This window comes from Micropterus dolomieu, linkage group LG14 (assembly GCF_021292245.1).
Source record: "Micropterus dolomieu isolate WLL.071019.BEF.003 ecotype Adirondacks linkage group LG14, ASM2129224v1, whole genome shotgun sequence".
Classification (NCBI taxonomy): domain Eukaryota; kingdom Metazoa; phylum Chordata; class Actinopteri; order Centrarchiformes; family Centrarchidae; genus Micropterus; species Micropterus dolomieu.
The window spans coordinates 16149100-16169168 of NC_060163.1; the positions used below are offsets into that span (position 1 = coordinate 16149100).

A 20069-nucleotide genomic window follows, 5' to 3' on the forward strand; every position below is an offset into this window, starting at 1 on the left:
TCATGAAGAACAAGGAACACACCAGGCAGGTCCGAGATACTGTTGTGGAGAAGTTTAAAGCCGGATTTAGATACAAAAAGATTTCCCAAGCTTTAAACATCCCAAGGAGCACTGTGCAAGCAATAATATTGAAATGGAAGGAGTATCAGACCACTGCAAATCTACGAAGACCCGGCCATCCCTCTAAACTTTCAGCTCATACAAAGAGAAGACTGATCAGAGATGCAGCCAAGAGGCCCATGATCACTCTGGATGAACTGCAGAGATCTATAGCTGAGGTGGGAGACTCTGTCCATAGGACAACAATCAGTCGTATACTGCACAAATCTGGCCTTTATGGAAGAGTGGCAAAAAGAAAGCCATTTCTTAAAGATATCCATAAAAAGTCTTGTTTAAAGTTTGCCACAAGCCACCTGGGAGACACACCAAACATGTGGAAGAAGGTGCTCTGGTCAGATGAAACCAAAATCGAACTTTTTGGCAACAATGCAAAACGTATGTTTGGCGTAAAAGCAACACAGCTCATCACCCTGAACACACCATCCCCACTGTCAAACATGGTGGTGGCAGCATCATGGTTTGGGCCTGCTTTTCTTCAGCAGGGACAGGGAAGATGGTTAAAATTGATGGGAGGATGGATGGAGCCAAATACAGGACCATTCTGGAAGAAAACCTGATGGAGTCTGCAAAAGACCTGAGACTGGGACAGAGATTTGTCTTCCAACAAGACAATGATCCAAAACATAAAGCAAAATCTACACTGGAATGGTTCACAAACATATCCAGGTGTTAGAATGGCCAAGTCAAAGTCCAGACCTGAATCTGTGGAAAGAACTGAAAACTGCTGTTCACAAACGCTCTCCATCCAACCTCACTGAGCTCGAGCTGCTTTGCAAGGAGGAATGGGAAAAAATTTCAGTCTCTCGATGTGCAAAACTGATAGACACGTACCCTAAGCGACTTACAACTTACAGTAATCGCAGCAAAAGGTGGCGCTACAAAGTATAAACTTAAGGGGGCTGAATAATTTTGCACGCCCAATTTTTCAGTTTTTTATTTGTTAAAGGTTTGAAATATCCAATAAATTTCTTTCCACTTCATAATTGTGTCCCACTTGTTGTTGGTTCTTCACAAAAAATTACAGTTTTATATCTTTATGTTTGAAGCCTGAAATGTGGCAAAAGGTCGAAAAGTTCAAGGGGGCCGAATACTTTCGCCATGCACTGTATGGACAATTTATCATGAACAGTTAACCTGACCTACAGGTCTCTGAGGTGTGGAAGGAAACCACATGTCAGATACACACAAGTTTGACCTCTTGTTGTAAGAGGACAGCGCTTCCTATCATATATTTGATCATGTTGTAATGTAAGACGGTTTCAATTTAGTGCAGGAAACACAGAAAGCTACTGTGTTGTCATTGTGAGTCCAAAACCCAGTTTCCCAGTAATTTCCATTCATGAAAAGATGTGTTTTCATCATCAAAAACACATATGGGAAGAAGCTATGTTTGGTGTGCCACAGGAAATCCATTCATCTACATATCAAATAATTTTTACCCACTATAATAAAAGTGACTAACGTTAAATGACTCTGTTCTGACTTTTTTTTTTTATAATACCACCATTAACAGAGGTTGTAGTCTAGGAAAGCACACATACGTTAACTACTGGGAAACATAAAATGTTATTTGCCACTAAGCTCAGTGTTAACGTTACACATTTTTACACTGGCTGAGTCCATTAGAGACAAACCAACCTATAAAACCAGCTAGCAACACGTGATGTATCGTTTCACATTAGAGGCAAGAACACACTCAACCTGTGCTTTAGTGCGATAAATCATTTACCAGAAGATACTATGGCAAATTGATGAATTAGCAAGCGCTGTAGGCTACACCAGCTACCGTTAGCTAGCCTTCTCAGCTGACTACCAGCTAACTGGTAGCTAGCAGCTTCAGCTCAGCGATTCCAGCTAAAACATTTAACTCTTACCTCCACTTAGTTTGGGAATTCTGCCGATTTTGTTAGTTACTTCTGCTGTAATGGTCCCAAAGTCCTGCTCGTAAGCTTCAAAGTCTGAAGACATTTTGACGTTTTAGTTTAAAACAGGTGGCTTTGACAGATAGTTCAGAATAATAAAAACAAGGCTTGAAAGGTTTCACTTCCTTGAGTCACAGTATAATGTTCTCGGCAGGGAACTAGATTTTTTATTTTCCTTCTGAAAATGGTTCAACTAGTTAATGGAAAATATCAGTCGCGTTTATTTTTGCGGAATGTGAATAAATAAAAATGTTTTGCAGTTCTGTGGTGGTTGAGTAATACATTACTTAGATTTAAGAGTGTCCGCAAGGGGGTGAGGGTTATAGTTCCTGAAACACCATGAGAAAGGTTCCCCTCTGTAAGTTATATAGAAGAAACTGAAGAAAAAACCAAGGAAGTGGCCAGGTTGGTATTTTTAAAGTGACAGTTTTTTTCTCCCCTCATAAAAACGGTGCATATACATGTACCAGTAAGCATTCGTTATATCTTTAAGATGCATAATGATCCGTGTTTCCTCTTTGCAGCTTGTGACCGTTGTTCAATACGTTTGTCAAGCTGGCGAACAAGCTAGCTAACTGCTGGAACGTTAGCTCCGGTGCTAACCCGAATTAAACATGTTGTATTCTTTTTTTCTTTTCTTTTTTTTTTTACCATAATGATCTCGGTTGACTGGCTTGTATACAGTGGACAGTGCTTTCACTTGCATATGAGTTAATGCTACAGTGCAATATTTTTTTCTAATTCTTGATGCGAATTAGCTTGCTCGGTAACAAGAGCTAATTAGTTAGGTCGCTGTAGAGCAAATGAATGGATGTACGTTTAGTATGCTTGCTTTAATGCTAACGTTAGTAGCTAATACGTTATTTGTTACAGTTAGTTATTTCTGAAAGTTCCTGCAATATTGCAATATGGCAGTAGTGACCAAGGTGTGAAAGCTAACAGTACAAATAAGAGTGGAAGTAATATATATAATAATATAACGTTAGCAGACATTCTGATATTATGATAACGTGGTCACTACATGTAGTTAGTGTGTAGACGATGTACATGCACAAGGCTCAAGTTCAGTATGGTCTATCTTTAAAAATTAGATTTATTGGTTTTGAGTAAAAAGAACACAGAATTACAGTTGTGTGACTGTTGACACAGCAGTAGCTATTTAAAACACGTCACAGCACTTGTTTTATTGCTGTGGAATTTTTCTGTCTCTTTTTCTTAGATGGAGAATTTGAGTCTGTCACAAGGATAGTGCGCTCCGAAGATTGGCAGGAGAGGATGCTGCTCTTTGCCAGGGCAAGGAACAATGGGAGACAGAGAGCCCCAGTGACCCAAGACCAGGCCAGTTGCTGGGTACTAAAAAGACGAGAAAAAATATGTGCATCATCTGCACCACTGACTTTGCAAGATAGCAGAGGGAAAAAGTAACACATTGAAGCTTGAATAGTACATTTCAGGAACTCAGCCAAAATATTAGTACTAACCTTGTGACGAAAAGATGAACTTCCTGTCAACCTTTGTGACATTTGAGAACCTCCATGAGGTTCGGAGATTGTGCCACTGGGGTCCAGTCATAGCTCTGTCTGTCATTGCTATGTGCTCCACCATGGCAATTCTGGACTCCATTATCTGGTACTGGCCGTTAAACACTACGGGAGGCAGCATTAACTTCATCATGCTCATCAACTGGACTGTCCTCATCCTCTACAACTACTTCAATGCAATGTTTGTTGGACCTGGATACATCCCCCTTGGCTGGAAACCAGTAAGGATCCTTAGTTAGGATAAAGGCTTATGCCATTTGTCACTGGTGTTAGTTCATGTAGATAGTGAATAGTGTAAAAAAACGGGTTGGGGCCATGTCTGCAAAATTACCACATCAGAATGTAATGTAGAGTGAAACCATTTATTCATAGGAAAGATGTTACATTTGACTTATTTTTTTGTCCCGAAACAGGAGAATCAACAGGAAACCCAGTACCTACAGTACTGCAGAGTCTGCCAAGGGTACAAGGCCCCCAGATCCCACCATTGTCGCAAGTGTAACAGGTAGCTACATTTATTACATAAGTAAGAGTAGGTCTTCTCTCACATGTATGAGATGGACTTGTGACACAAAGAGAATAAAAAAGCACAGAGACAGAGCTATTATAGCTATGAAGTTTCCAACAAACAAAACTAGAGCTGGCTTGTGCATTTATATGGCTTATTCATGTTATTTCTGCCCATGCAGTGCTGTAAGATCTCTGTGTAGCCTTTAAAGTGCTGCACCGAGATGCACAGAGGCATGACGTTAACCTATTTTTTAAGAAAAAGATGCAGTGATTGCTGATGAACTTGTGACTCTATGTCCTCCAAAACAACCAGTCAGTTCCCCCAGCACTCTTCTCCTCCTCTGCCTCCCCTCCCCCAGGTGCGTGATGAAGATGGACCACCACTGCCCCTGGATCAACAACTGCTGCGGCCACCTGAACCACGCCTACTTCACCAGCTTCCTGTTGCTGGCTCCACTGGGCTGCTCACACGCTGCCATCATCTTCATCATGACCATGTACACGCAGCTGTATGAGAGGGTCAGTAGTCTCCTTAACCTACTACACTATGCTTTTGACAGCCTATTCTAACCACAGCTTTCTCCAGGCAGAGTTGTCTCATTCAATTTATTATTTTATACTGATTTTAACACACATGTTTTCGTCTTTCTCCTCACTGCAGATATCATTTGGGTGGAGCACTGTGAAGATTGATATGAGTGCTGTGCGTCAATTCCAGCCTCTTATGCCCTTTAGTGTGCCCGCCTTTGCTGCCACACTCTTTGCCTTAGGCTTAGCACTGGGCACCACTATTGCCGTTGGAATGCTTTTCTTTATACAGGTGACGTTTTCATAGGGGTTTACAATTTACACAAGCAGTTGGCTATGAAATGTGATATTTAACATGATCATTTTACCATTTACCTTTTGCAGAACCAAAGCCTTACTGCCTTTCATAATTCCCATACCTCATTTACAAATATTTAAAACACAGACGCAGTGTCATACACAAACAGTTTGAAATTATAGCTGTCCCAACCAAATGCTTACAGAGATTGCTTACAAAAATTGATGGCTGGCTTAGCAGGACATTTAAATCTCTGACAATAAACAGTCACAGCACATATTCAGGGGAAATAAGTGATGCAATAATAATCATAATTCAACAAAATATAAATGGACTGATATATTAAAATAGTCTGTCCTTTTCAGATGAAAGTCATCCTTCGAAATAAGACCTCGATCGAGTCCTGGATCGAGGAAAAGGTCAGAATGTCTCTTTGATGTCCTGTGACTTTGTTTTATGATTACATTTTGTGATGTTGTGTAATTTAAGATGGATTATTTTGTGCATTTTTATTGTTTGATCTACAAATGATATTGTAGGATGTCAAAGTGCTTTTTTAGTCACACAATTTTGAAAGATTTATAATTTACAATGTATTTTCAACATTCTACTTCTCGTGTCTTTTCCACTAGGCCAAAGACAGAATACAGCACTACCAAACAGGGGAGGAGTTCATCTTCCCGTACGACCTCGGCACCCGCTGGCTGAACTTCAAGCAAGTCTTCACGTGGTCAGGAACGCCCAAGGGTGATGGCCTTGAATGGCCAGTCCATCCCAAGTGTCACCAGCACACCTTAACTGTAGGTTCAGTATGTTTGTTGAGTTGGGTAATGCGTGCAGTGTTGTTTTTGATTTGTCTGTTACTGCTCTTGTGCGCACTGTGAAATGTCATTGTATGTCAAATGATAAATTATCTTTAATTTGTAGAATGTATAAAAGCAGTTTAAGCAGTAAGTATTGTAATGGGTCCTCTTGATACATTTCCTGTACAAGAGTATGATAAAAGTTAGATTGTTCAGCAAAAGTGACTTTAATTGTCTTGTTTAACAGATTGAGCAACTGAAGCAGAAAGCTGATAAACGAGTGAGAAGTGTAAGTACCTGCCAAATCCATATTGTGACATCTATGTAGAATTTATTTATTTATTTACACAGAAAGACTCGCAAGGATTGGTGTGACTTAAAAGAAAGGTTTGTGAGGTTGAATAAATTGTACTTCATACATTTACCAATACTTCCCAAATGTAGTACTTACTAAAAATTGTTGTAACTCTGCAATTTTCTGCAAGTAAAGCAGTTTTTAGTAAGTCAAAAATGTCACAGCGGCTTTTCATCGCAGCTTAGTGTATATTATCTATTAACAAGACAGATGTGCATATTAGCTGGCTCCAATGTTAAAAATTGTTTGCCCAGTATCTAGGCAGGAAACTTAGTTCAATTTGTCCGTCAGATGTGAGTCGCATCATAAATTGAACTACATCCCGTAGTTCACTTATGGGTCTGGCTTCCATCTGATCGTTGCTTATTCAATTGACAGTGAATGTCACTAAACTAAAATCTTGCGGCGAAGAAGGAGTGTGTGAGATTGTAGGCTGGTTAGCTTTTTGTGGTTACTTGCAAATATGAGATTTACTCCAGACTCTGAAAAAACTAAACACATTTGCACGGAAGAATGTATCGAAATTGTCTTTTAACTTTAGGAAACAGATTTTTTACCACACCTGCCTTGATAATAGAATAACAAACATTAAGACGAAAGAAAGACCTTGTCACTATATTGACCTTATGCTGCCCATAAGGTCATAAAGCCTGACAACCCCGCATCCACCAGAGATATCAGATTAAAATAGACTATTTTTAGCGCATTCAGTAGTAGTAGTAGTATATTTCAATTTCTAGTAGGTTATTTCTTATTTCACCATTTTAATTCTACTTAATTCTCCACCTTATTTGAGAGGTTACTCACTACTTGAATCTACTACCTTTCCCTTCAGTTTTCTTTTCCCCACAGACACACACGTACACCTCTGGTCTCTTTCAGCAAACACAACGGCTTTCCCTGCCTCTTTCTGTTTCTCTCTGCCTGCATGTGTCTACTCTCTTGAGTTTCTCCGTCAGCAGTACGGTTTATAAAGTCGCAGAAAAACACAGAACTTTTTTTTTCATCTGCGATATTGTTTTTACAGCAGCAGGTGTGCCACATGTGGAGGACCATCACTTTAAAAACACATAACCTGTATCTTGTCTGAATTTAGGTTGTGGTCAGAACAGTAGAATAACCAGATATGTTGTATGCCTCGGCCAGCAGGTCCAGTATCGGGCAGTGGAGGACTATAATGGAGCATGCTGCCCTCTGAGCAAAGGTGTCCAAACCTTTTTCAGGACCCCCTGCACCGAGGAGCCCAGGATCCCCCTCAGCAAGGGGGACACCATCCTAGCCACTCGTGGCACCAAGTGAGTTTATACAGGCCAAATGAAAACAACAGTCTTCATGGTATCTTGTCTAAAAGTCTACATGGCAAAACTGCATTGTTTTAATCCATGTGAATTCTCCTAATTAATGGGTTTTTTTCTCATTAGATGGTGGATGTATGGAGACAAAGCTTTGAACGAGGAGCAAATGAGAGGTGATGCCTTTGCTGTGGTTTGAATTAAATTTTTAAATTTACTGTAACAAAGGTTGCAACAGTGTCCTGTCTTTCTGTTTTGGGTTTCAGCAGGAGAGCGTGTAAGGGGATGGTTTCCAAGGCGATGTGTGGAGAAGTGCCATTATGACGCAGCTGCCAGTGATAGCACCAGCGACAAGAAAGTAAATTAATATATTTGAACAGGCTTTTTGTAGAGCAGGGGAGTTAAACTGAACAAAAGGTGTCTGTGTTTATAAACTTAGATCCACTGAAGATGTCATGCCTGATGCTGCAGGCTCACCATCAAGAATTTCATACTACAAAATTCTCACACATTTCAATACCAACTTGAATTTTTTAAAGGTAACATAGTCCTCTAAGTCTTACTGAGCACCTTGTGCGGCTGGATGTAAATATCGAGTTCATGAGAGGGGCTGGATCGATGGGTTCTGTTTGACTCCTCTGACCAAAAGTGAAACCCAGCAAGAGTCTTAATTCCCAAGAATTGCCACCAGGCTTTAATGTGGCTTCATTGTGATTACATGACTTTTTACTTGAATCTGTTGTTTTTACTTGTGTTGATGTCCTTTTTTGCTAATTATGCAATGCCTCTGTCCAGCTAACCCCGGGGCTTCGTCATGCAACTCTTTCTACAGTATGGAGATAACACTTAATTTCTTTTTATTATTTTTGTAAAAACAAATTGTTGGCCTCAAAGTATAAATTCAAAAATAAAAAAAATCTACCGCAGGAGTCGTTGTTTGCTTCTGTCTTTGTGTTTCAAAATTTGTTATACACATTCATTTCTTAAGTGCCTTGAGCTCAATGTAAAACTTTAGTGTAACACAAATCTATCCCAAACTAATTTTGATGTAATGTTCTTACATTTTCAGGTTTACACTGACTGGCACTATATGCAACAAAAGTACAAGGAGGATTTACCATAAAGCATGTTAGGACTTGTTGAAAACTCACTAATCACAAACATTTTTTGAAACCAAAGGCTTTGCTTCTGAACAACACGTCTTTATGAGTCACGCTTTTAGAGTATCATCTTTGACATCGCTTTTTAAAGGCTCCGCACACCCAGGCTCGTGTTTTTAAATAACCTCACTGATTGGACCTCATCTGCTCAGGTTGGAGTCAGGCAGCGCTATGATGGTTGTTGAGGTCATCAAGCTTAACATGAGAATAAATAGTGATGCTAAAAGTGTAAGCTGTCCCACCATTACAGGTGCCACAACAGAAAGGGAAATGTCAGTCAAACACATTTTTTGCACACCTCTGCTGTCTTGACAAGCGATCCAATCAGCCAAATGAGTGAAAACACCTGTGTGAGTGTGGGCCCTTTAAAATACACTTTTTAACACCAGGCGTTTAGTTATTTATTTTATTTTATTCTTCTGTAATTGTGTTAACTGTTTCGTTTGTCTCTGTATTATTTAACGTATCCTATCTGTGGTCAGAATTAACACTTCACTTATTGGTTTATATAATGAAAGTTTAAAATGTCATTGTTGAAGTACTTTTTCTTTTGTATCAACCTGTCAACTGCAAATACACTAAATAAAGATATAGTAGGAAAAGCTGTTGGAGAAATACTTTATTGGTATGAATGTATAGCAACAATAGTAGTCTCTGACAGTATAGGAATGTAAAGTACTTTCTTATTTTCTCTTAATGGCACTTTCTGCCTACTACATTTCAGAAGGAAATATTGTACATTTTTCTCTATTACATTTTATATTATTCATTTAGCTGATGCTTTTATCCAAAGCAACTTACAATTGCTATACATGTCAGAGGTTGCACGCCTCTAGAACAACTAGGGGTTAAGTGTCTTGCTCAGGGACACATTGGTAGATGGGTCACAGTGGGGAATTGAACCCAGGTCTCTCACACCACAGGTATGTGTCTTATCCATTGCGCCATCACCAGTTCAGTTGCTAAGTTACAAAATAAGACTTTTTCAATACAAAACAAATGAAGAGTTTACAAAATATGATGTTTTGTTACAAATGTAACCACCTGATAGTGTATACAAATTGATACAAATACAGCTGAAATAATTAGTGGATTATTCAATTTTAAATTGACAGAAACTGCATTGGCAACTATATTAATCATCGTCATTTTTCAGCTGCCAGGATTTGCTCATTTGAAAAATTAAAATGTATTTTTAATAATTTTGAGGTTTGGACTGTAGGTTGTAGCATTATGAAGGTGTCATGGGGAATGTGAATTTGTTCTTTACCACAACCAACTGCAACAGTAAAAGCCTGCTTTTACATTAGTCAATGAATAATAATGTAATAATATAAAATATATTATAGCCTATATATAATCAGTCACAGTGGCCATTTTTCTGCATGCATTATAACACTGTAAGTATATTTTCCTTATTATACTTATTATAATTTAGTTAAACATATTCAATGCAGGACTTCTCCTTGTAACAGTGTTTACAGTCCCTCATATTACAGTGCGGTAAAGGACCTGTGGCCTGTACAACGAAGCGAGGTAACTGGCTTATCCAGGTAACTTCAGGAGTAACTTCGTGACGTCGGTATAACTTCCCGGTTAACCCGTTCTGCGAAAGGTGGATGGGTGTTACCCGAGGTCTGTTGTCATGGCAATTTACGCCGCATCTCTAAACTGCTCCGAGCAGGTTCTGTTCGTGGTTAACTTGAAGTTACCCTGCTCCTGGACTACACACCACATCTGTACTCAGTGTTAAGGATGACAAGTAGGCTTTTTACACACCACTTCATAAAATATGTTTAGATTTTATCCTGATTTGTACTGCTGCGGTTGCAATGAAGTTCTGAACACAACAGGATTACGGTCAGACAGCGAGCCCTGCAGCCTCTGTGATTTTAAAGAGGAGATCTTAATTAACGGAATAGTTTCTTAGATGTACCCCATCTGTAGTCTATAATTGATTTTTCCTAAGTGCTTTCACATATTTAGATAGATTATTTTACGTGTCCAAAAAATAGGGAGCCAGGGTGGTGGTTAATAAACCGAGAAAGAAAATCCTAGATGAGTGTGAAATTTAGCTTACAGGAAGAAAAATTGGAAATTCCCTGATATTAATGTCACAAAAAATATCGAGAATCACTCTGGTGTTTTCTTATGAATCCGCCCAATCCACGGCAAAGTCTCTAAGGTGCATGATAGTGACTGTGGGCTAAACTCACGAGTATTTCCTCACTGCTAAATCCGATTGCAAAGTTTAATATAACTTTCCAAAGCATGCATACTACACGGCAGACGTGTGTGTGTGTGTGTGTGTGTGTGTGTGTGTGATGTTGCAGCCTTGTTTCAGTTTCTCTCATAAATGTGTGATTATATTGTCGGAGAATATTCAAGTTTTTTACCTGCAGATTAATCGTGGAAATAAAATTTTGTGTCAAACTATTACCCTTTAGGCTACAAATGTACTCAGTGCGACGCGACAAGCTTCCCTGGCTTTGTCGTCCGCCACGATATTAGATCAGCCGTTAACTTGTCTTTACATTCATAATTTCCTGACACTATACCAACGTGTATTCCTCTGGAAAAAGACGGAGCATGCGCCGTTGCGAAAAATCTGTGTCTGCACGGCCGAACACACCCCTTTTATGCGAACGCGCACCAACTCAAGTTAACAGGGGGTTAACACCGACTCAACCAACCAACATCTTATCCACCGTCGTAGTACCGTTTAACTCCAGTGTAACGTTAGGCGGTCAGAGTTTGTCAACCCTGAGTTTGCTTGATATCCCTGAGTTAACTCTGAGTAGGTTGAACTCCCTTCGTAGTACAGGCCACTGTAGTGGTCTCCGGTTACCTCACCTTGGCTCCTTGATAGTTAACATACAGTCTATGGTAGTTACGTAACTACGTGTCTCATCCTTCACAGCTTTTTCCACAACCAATGACGGTGCAGGTGAAATATCACGTGATTATCCAACCCAGTTCGTGTGTAAGTGACTTCCACTAGTGGGTGCACAGCTATTTGGACTGGGGTGGACTGGAAGAGACAGTTTCTCGTTGAAGATTATCAGGAAAACGAACCATGTAGCTATGTGGACAGGTCTCCGTATTTGCTGCACCATTTATCCGTTCTTCACATCGCTTTCGATCTGCTCAAAGAAGGTAAACTCATGCTGAACTGCAAGGTTGCCGTGCACATTGCAGTGTTTATGGGCCGCACCATATGTTTGTGACTAATTACAGACCGCTCCGTTTTTGTTGGATCAAAAGTAATACTAACGTTTTTATAGGATTGTCGTTTTGATCGTGCATGTTCATTGTACAAATATTTTTTATTTATTTATTGTAATGTTTTACAGGCAAAGAGAAGGTAGTAAGTTATACAGCTAGCTAGATAGCTAGCTAAAGTTACGACTTTGAGTCCTGGTTGTATTGTAAGAGCAACTCTGGCTGTCAACTGCTTATGCAAAAAGTGACTTTCTATTTAAGTGCTGTAAAACATTGTGTGAACAGTTATGCTGTTGCCCTCTTGTCAGCAGCTAGCTAGCTGGCTAGCAAGACGTTAAAGTAGCTAAACACTGATCAACCTTTACCTCAATGTCTGTTTTCACTGTAACACCGATTGCACGCAAATATACATTTTACTGAATACTGGGGATCCAAATCCGTCATATCCAGCCATAACTGCCGGCAGTAGCAAATAGTTAATAAACGTATATACTTTTTTGTTCATGCTCAAAGGATATGTTATTTGATTGGTCAATGATTGAAATGTGGCCAATAGCATGGTCCGGTTTAGAGTCTGACCCGTCAGGTTCCAGGCAAGATGAGGAATAGTGTGACAGCCACAAGGAGTTGTTGCCAGCACCTTTTTGTTTACTAAATGATCTTGTGAATCTGCTGATGAATTTTATGGAATTCAATGGACATTTTTGAAGTTACCCCACCTCCTGTAGAAAAGAGAGATTCCAGTCATGAATGGCAACAACCACTGATGCAATGTTGGAAAGTCACAGTGTAACGAATGAGTTGCAACATCAGCAGAAGGGAGCGTTTTTAAACAAGAGTGCAATTGTCAAAGCGAGTAAATAATTTCATTCACAACTCAATACATCAGGTAAACATAACAGAGGGCCTATAGAGACACTGCAAGAATGTTGATAATTTAGACATTCTCTGGCTACTCCTTAATTTAGACAGGAGGTTATCAGCAACTGCAAACAATGAATTGCATGCTAACAGCCCTGTCGGCAGAGTAAATCAGTGATCCACCAGTAATAAACATGATTAGGGTATAAAAAGATTGGCCAGACAGGACGAAAGCTTGTGTTGCCAGAGTGTGAATATTCTTAGCAAGTCAGTACTTAATGACAGTAATTATCAGCAAAAGAATTACTAATACAATGAGCGATACATAACTGTTGTAACTTGTATGTGAAACTATATTCTTTAAGTCTTTCAAGTCATGTAGCTCATACAGTTTTGATACAGTGTGTCTTCTCTGGCGTGTCGTGTCTCTTAATGGTTTAATAAGTATTTCCTCTTTGTTCTTTTTAGCAGCATTGCAAAACCACAACTGCATAGAAATTACCACTACTGCTTAAGAAAGTGTAGATAGCATTGTAGTTAGGCTCTAATGTAATCCAAAACGAAACAATTTTAACATCACGGCCTTAACTGCTACTGTTTTTGACTCGTCTTTCACTTTCCACCCCCCAACAGCGACTCCTCAGATCCTGTGACGACTGTGATTTCCTTTGATATCAGCCAGTAACATGTCCATGTTCAGCACGGGTGTCCTTGTGCTGACGTCTCCGCTCCACACCCTCCCCTTGCGCATCGCTCCAGTGCTCAGCTCAGCTGCTCAGCTTGTAGAGCGCACACTGTACGTCCACCTCCACCCCGGGCTGAACCTGGGAAGTGGGAGCCAGCCTCGGCCAGTTTTCATCCCACCGGTAGTGGACCTGTCTACACTTATTACCCGCCTTTACAGCAATGCAGCGGATGTATGCGGGCACCTGGATGTTCGTGTTTTGCTGACTAATGTTCGTGCTCAGTCAGCCACCTGCAGCGGGACCGCGATCCCAAACGGCCCCTTCCCCACACCACAGTCTCTGTCTCACTCACCGGATGTGGTGCTAACAGACTTTCCTCTGCAGGACCCAGGTCAGTCCCATCAGATTAAGCAGTGTCTGCAGAGGTACACAGGCCACTGCTACGTCTGTAGCCCCAGCCTGCCGTCAGTGCTGCTTCACCCACAGCTAATGAGGCTGCAGGAGAAACAGGAAGGGCTAAAAGAGCCTGAAAAAAAGGCAGAACCCTTGGAGACTTACAGTGATGTAGTGGTTGGGGGGACATTTGACCGGCTCCACGGGGCCCATAAAACGCTGCTCAACATCTCATGCCTGCTTGCCAATAGAAGGTTCCTTATCGGTGTGTGTGACCAAGCAATGCTGAGAAGTGAGTCATTTTCAGTTGTTCCATATAGAAATGTGTAATGATGCAAAAATTCTGAGGCTAATGTATCATATTTAATAATCCACGAAGAAAACGATCAGAAGGCGGCCCCACTGACATCCTTTTCCTCCCGGCGTTAGAAAAAGTGCTAAAGGAGCTGGTCGAGCCCTACGCTCTGCGGGTCCAGCGGCTAAAGGAGTTCCTGCAAGACGTCAAACCCTCACTGCAGGTGGAGATTGTGCCCCTTGATGACCCCTTTGGAGTGTCTGTGGTTGACCCTCTGCTGCAGTGTATTGTGGTCAGCGAGGAGACTAGAAAGGGAGGCGAGGCTGTCAACAGGAAACGCATTGAGAATGTAAGTTAGGAAACTGCTGACGATACGTGTTACACAGGCATTTCCTGTTAACTTTCTGAAGGACTTTTCCCAGCTGGGGGGGAGCTCTCCCCATCCCTTCAAGAGTGACTAACAGATTATTGTAACAACTGACCATACCTAGTGACAAAACTGTGAGCAAGTATACTCTATTATAAGTGTTTTATCATTTTCTGCAGCTGATTTCATTACAGCATTTTTTGTAATATAATTGTAGTATAATTAAAGCCCTCCTCCTAAATAAGGTTTTCTCAGGCAGAATTCATATATCTAATTGTATGCCACAGATTATCCTTTAAAGGGTCTTTTTCAACCTGTACCAGGTTTTTGCCACTGACCAGCTCAGATTGTAATTGTAAGTGTGACAACATTATTGAAAGGATCCCTAGATAGACCTTTTTTTTAAAGTGTAAAATCCTTTCATCAAAGCCACTAGACTCCATTGACAAAATTGGTCATTTTACCGCTCAGGTCTACCGCTACCTTGATTGGTTAGTTTGTATTATTGTGTGAATTTGCAGTTTTTAACCCTTTAAAACACCAAAGTCACACAATAACACAAATAAAACAAAAACAACAAAGTCACAAAATAACACAAACAAACCAACCAACCAAGACAGCTGTAGACTAGCAACTGCTGTGTTCTGCGAGGTAAAGTTACTGTTTTTAGCAGTGCAGTCTGGTAGCTTTGATGAGCGTGATATAGTGAATGTTTACTCTTACTCTTTACTCTTTAAAAAAGGTCTATCTTTGTAGGGATCCTCTCCATAAAGTTGTCATACACTTGTAATAACAATCTGAGCCGGTCTGTGGCAAAAACAAGCCCGTCAGTGGACGTACTTTGACGGGGCGCAATTGCCCTCAAGGATCACATTGTAGCCCTGTTTTGCTGCTGCAGACTCGCTCAATACTGGACCAATTTCAAAAAATGTTATCCCAATTAGAAAAACATGAGAAAATATCTTTATCTTCACGTATGTCAGGAGATATCTAATGTTGCTTTCCACACAGCACATTTTATTACATAACTCTCTCAATTCATCTCTCATGCTAGGTTCTATTCTCTAGAGCCACTGAGCTTCACTTTTAAGGATTGTCGGTTATCCATTGCTTTTAAAAATCATTATATAGTGACTTTTTGAAAGGAATCTGATAGGTTTACAGTGCGAGGAAAGCACAGAAAAAACAGATGTTGTGCACATGTTGATCCTTGGACAGCAGAGGAACTTGTTGGTCCAGATATAGGTGACCCTAGACTGGGTACACATGAGCACAGATTTGATGTTTTCTTTTCTCTGCTTCCTAAACCAGGGCCTTCCAGCTCTAATCCTCCATGAGATCCAGTTGCTTAAAGATGCGCACCACACTGAGACCGAGGAGGAGAAGATCAGCTCCTCGAGTCTACGTTCTCGTCTGCTGGGCACCCTCCTAACCCCGCCTAAAGTGAGTCACGATTATAGTATACTGACAGGGGTGTTGTGGCCACAGAAACAAACAAATCGCAAGAAAACAAAGAGCATCAGTTAAAGTTGAGTTAATTCCCGTTTAATGAAATTCCTTTTCAAATGTTGCAGAAACACAGTCTCCAGTCAGGAAAAGTAATTGTCAAATTGAGCTCTAAAGTGAGTTGGATTTTTATTCACTGACTGAAGCAAAACATTTAACTCCGCCAGCTGTCTTCTCACAGCATTTTAGTAGACGAGAAATAGTGTATTCAAATAAAAAAAAAAAAAAAAGGGCAGCTGAGCATTTTTTGTAACACATAAATCGCTTTTTGGGAACTTTAATGTTTAACTCTTCTTATGGGAGCTGTCTTCCTTTGGGAAAATAAATAACAGCTTTTCTTTCCTGCATATGCCAAAGTACAATGTCTTTTTCCCCCCTAAGTGTTAAGCAACATAACTCTTACTGTAATGAAAAGAGGAAGAATTACAGAGTTATGTTTTTTGGCAGTAGACACATCAGCTCATTAAGTGGACATTGAGGGTGATCTTGGCAGTTTAAGTGGGATCGCACATGAAGGCTTACAGACAACTAGTAAAGTGAAAGATAAATATAATTTATATAAGACATGATTTGTCAGATTTCTGTTCTTAAGTTCACGGAAAGGAGGGTGTTGAACAGATTGACAAACTAGACATCCTCTTATTTCTTCTGCACTAGGACACAGCCCATCTCCCTCCCCTTCCATATGTGATTGGCCTGACGGGAGGCAGCGGTAGTGGAAAGAGCTCCATTGCCAGGCAGCTGGAGGTTTTGGGTGCCGTCCGGATTGATTGTGACAACCTGGGCCATGAGGTGTACCAGCCCTGCACAGCAGCCTATCACAGAGTGCTTGAAGAATTTGGGTCAGGTGATAAAACACTCTGTGGGGGAGATATCACAAGGAGATGGATTACTCATCTCTAACCATAGCCACACCCCTCCATACTTTGATGAAACACAGGACCATGATGCGTCTTTGCATTGCTTTTTTCAGTATTAAAACAATGTGGTATAATGAGCATACTGTAGTAAGTTAAAAGTCAGAGTTGGAATGTCTTTGATTTGATTTTGATGAAAGGTGACTGGATGACATTTTTTGATTGGCCCCGTGACAGATAAATGGAGCACTACAGTATGAGGTCAGAAATCAACATTTTCTAAGGCCATGAGTCAATCGTCACTCGTCTTTCCGCACATGATTTCTCAGACACCTATAATGCAGTTTCCACATTTTGACTGCAAGATACACCCCCCCCCCCCCCCCCCCCCCCCTCCACTCCTGATATAGGTGGGAAAATTAAATGTTCAAATTTTAGACTTTGAAAAGAGCATAAGTGCTATGTTTCAATTCTGACTGACCACAAAATTCCAGCTTCTAAATGTCCTCTAGGCTGTGCCATAATTAGGTGACAAAAATATTAAGTTGTAATATCATGGCAGCGCCCCGCGAACCTCTACGCAGGATAAGCGGTTCACGATGGATGGATGGATCATGGCAGCGCTAATCAGAGTTAGATGAAACATTTACGGCTGACACATTTTGACATTGTTCTGGAGTTTTAAAAAATTACTCTTATTGGCTAATTGGTAGAGTCACATATGAATTCACCATCACACACTAGGTAGCTTAATTCTCAAGGACTACCGCAAAAGTAGATTGCCCAGTAGCTTGATTTCCAGGTTGCTTTGTAAATGTTATACTGATGCTAGTGTCCTACACACATATGTATGAAATCATATGTGTTGCAGTGCAATGATTTGAGTTTTTTTCATCACTTCTAGATCTCCTGAATGAAGATAAAACCATCAACAGACATGTATTAGGAAGGAAAGTATTTGGAAACCAGGTAATGTGACATCTATGAATGATTTCAGGACATTATGACATCGCAAACGACTGCACCACTCTGTGTCGACAGTTTACCAAAGATGCTGTTTTTCATGCAGGAGCGGTTAAGAGCCCTAACGGACATTGTATGGCCTGAGATTGCACTTTTGGTGAAGAACACAATCAGCAAAGCCAGAGAGGAAGGTATTGTATTTACTTACTTTTATTAATTATAATCTTAGTACTGTAGTTTCAGTAATCACTTTTTGCTGGTAAACATGACCCTTTTCTGTCTTTTATTACAGTAAAATAGTTTTTATGTTCATACCAGTGTACATGTAGCATGCCACATGTTTCAACAGTTTTTGGGGAAATTGGAAATTATTTCAGTATTCATTTGTTTTACTTTTTTAAAAGTGATTACTGAAAAATGAGGCTTAACACTTTAGCTACAGTGTATATACAAACAAATCCTAAAAAGACAGTAGGCCTACACTTTGCTTTTAGTTTGGCTACTGAACTTAATGACACATGCATGGATTACAAGAGATTTTCCTTGTGTTCATGTATTCCTTTGCTCTTTGCAGGTAAACAGGTTTGTGTGGTTGATGCAGCAGTCCTCCTGGAGGCCGGCTGGACAGACATGGTCCACGAGGTCTGGGTCACCATCATCCCCGAGGAGGAGGTAATATGTTTGTACCTGCGGACATAGTCACGTCAGCTTGAGTGATTGTGAGAAAAATGTATGGGTGTTAAGGTGAAGACTTTTACTGTATACATGGTTCAGGTTGGATGGATATCACCATAAATTGCTGTCACCCATAGAGTGCTTTTTTGGATTCTACCACTGGGGGGCACTTAAGTTGGAAATTCTACACACTATCTTTAACAAAATAAACACCAGAAACATTCGCCTACCCCACCTGCCTCCCCTTGTTTCCCCTCTCAGGCAGTGTCAAGAATAACGGAGCGCGACGGCGTTAACACAGAAGATGCCCTGCGCCGGCTGCAGAGCCAGTGGTCCAACGCCAAGCAAGTAGAGCACGCCAATGTAGTCCTCAGCACGCTGTGGGAGACAGAGGTCACACAGAAACAGGTCAAGACACTCATCATGTCATCAGTATAGGGTCTTCACATCTGCATTACATGAAATACTTTGACTCTGTAGTATAAGAGAACTGTATTTTTGCAATAATTTCCCCATCATTCTTTTATTTTAAAGGTACTGAAAGCTTGGAATCTTCTTCAGAAGAGGATACAAGAGGGACAGTAGGAACATGTGTGGGTCTCTACATCATCTCCGCTGTGACCCGTGCATGCAGAATTCAACGAATGTGTCAGGACCAGGGACATGAACGCACAAGTGACTGATCAACATAAGGAAACAACGCCTTAGAAAGAAGTGAGACTGGTTTACTGTGCCATTTCAGCAAACTTAATGAGCTCCCTCACTTCTTTAACCAAGACTCTGTGCCTGATTGACTTTCCATAAGTTTTTAAACTCTAGTTTTATTTTAAGATGAGGAAAAAGAACTTCATAAATGATCCCTGACAGAATAATGATGGATTTTGCAAGCTGGAATTTGTGTTTGGGATTAATAAAGTGTTATATTATCCTAAAGAATTGTAGGTCTGTTTTCATCCAAAGATTTGTTTTAAATGAACACTCATATGCCCATCATTCAGCAATCCTAGTTAATTCCAAACCTGTCTTATGTTAACTGACAATACTAACAATACATTTCCATGTCTCCTTAGTATAATGATTGTTAAATTGTTAATTTAATTAAATGTTGAGGATATTTAAACAAATTCACTATCATTATCTAATGAGGAAGACAAGGTACACTGTATTGTAGAAATATGTGCAATAGATTGGGATGTTTCGTAGTAATACGTTGAATGATGATAAATACACTAGGCACGGAAAAGGAATAGTACATTGACTAATAAATTAAAATGCAATACATAAGTCAATCAAGCAGATGTAAAAGACTTAATATACTTATCATGAATATAAAGAAATGTTAATCTTGAATTGCACTCTAGAAAGAAAATGACATTATGTATTTTAAAGGTCATACAAGAGCCAGTTGTCACATGATCATGATCTCTACATGAGCAAACAGTCCTAAAGTAATTGTGGGGCGGGGCGCACAGCAGAAACTAAAGTCAATGATGTGTTAAGATTATGGTAAATGTCATTTTCAACCACTGTTTACGCAAGTATGAAATACTGCTTAATTGCTTTGGCCATACCTTCACTATTACATGGATTGTCCAATGAAGTGTCATTTGGTCATATGGTTGGTGAGAAGTGTCTTTGATTGCATCGTCTTGCATGTCACCTGTTCCAGCTCAGTGGAACACTTCAATAAATTGGTGCAACACTGAATGAAAGGT

The 20069-nt window shown here is 40.2% G+C and overlaps 2 protein-coding genes across 7 annotated transcripts; both read left to right on the forward strand.

Moving 5' to 3' along the window:
• Positions 1–1989: 1989 nt before the first annotated feature.
• zdhhc6 (zinc finger DHHC-type palmitoyltransferase 6) lies at positions 1990–9077 on the forward strand. 5 transcript variants are annotated; one of them, XM_046069476.1, is made up of 12 exons: positions 1990–2447; positions 3262–3804; positions 3997–4088; positions 4453–4612; positions 4755–4913; positions 5285–5338; positions 5552–5719; positions 5970–6011; positions 7224–7372; positions 7499–7545; positions 7639–7727; positions 8165–9077. In XM_046069476.1, exons 2-12 carry the CDS (start codon positions 3538–3540, stop codon positions 8210–8212), a joined length of 1275 nt encoding a protein of 424 aa, XP_045925432.1. In that variant the 5' UTR covers positions 1990–2447; positions 3262–3537; the 3' UTR covers positions 8213–9077. The 5 variants fall into 5 exon arrangements, with proteins under 5 accessions (XP_045925432.1, XP_045925431.1, XP_045925429.1 ...); XM_046069475.1 differs by having other exon boundaries at positions 1993–2447; positions 7227–7372; positions 7636–7727; positions 8165–9076; XM_046069473.1 differs by having other exon boundaries at positions 1997–2447; positions 7636–7727; positions 8165–9074.
• Positions 9078–10180: 1103 nt separating this feature from the next.
• On the forward strand, positions 10181–20061 carry coasy (CoA synthase). Of its 2 annotated transcripts, none has more exons than XM_046068875.1 (10): positions 10181–10291; positions 13246–13983; positions 14121–14335; positions 15665–15796; positions 16517–16706; positions 17621–17685; positions 17786–17870; positions 18254–18351; positions 18616–18762; positions 18889–20061. In XM_046068875.1, exons 2-10 carry the CDS (start codon positions 13299–13301, stop codon positions 18937–18939), a joined length of 1668 nt encoding a protein of 555 aa, XP_045924831.1. In that variant the 5' UTR covers positions 10181–10291; positions 13246–13298; the 3' UTR covers positions 18940–20061. The 2 variants fall into 2 exon arrangements, with proteins under 2 accessions (XP_045924831.1, XP_045924830.1); XM_046068874.1 differs by lacking the exon at positions 10181–10291 and adding an exon at positions 11448–11685.
• The last annotated feature ends 8 nt before the right edge of the window (positions 20062–20069 follow it).

Coding starts and splice junctions, on each gene's coding strand:
- zdhhc6 (XM_046069473.1), top strand. CDS start 3,538: ATGAACTTCCTGTCAACCTTTGTGACATTTGAGAACCTCCATGAGGTT. Junction 3,805..3,996: donor TCCCCCTTGGCTGGAAACCA/GTAAGGATCCTT, acceptor GTCCCGAAACAG/GAGAATCAACAGGAAACCCA. Junction 4,613..4,754: donor ACACGCAGCTGTATGAGAGG/GTCAGTAGTCTC, acceptor TCCTCACTGCAG/ATATCATTTGGGTGGAGCAC.
- coasy (XM_046068875.1), top strand. CDS start 13,299: ATGTCCATGTTCAGCACGGGTGTCCTTGTGCTGACGTCTCCGCTCCAC. Junction 16,707..17,620: donor GCTTGAAGAATTTGGGTCAG/GTGATAAAACAC, acceptor CATCACTTCTAG/ATCTCCTGAATGAAGATAAA. Junction 17,871..18,253: donor CAGCAAAGCCAGAGAGGAAG/GTATTGTATTTA, acceptor TGCTCTTTGCAG/GTAAACAGGTTTGTGTGGTT.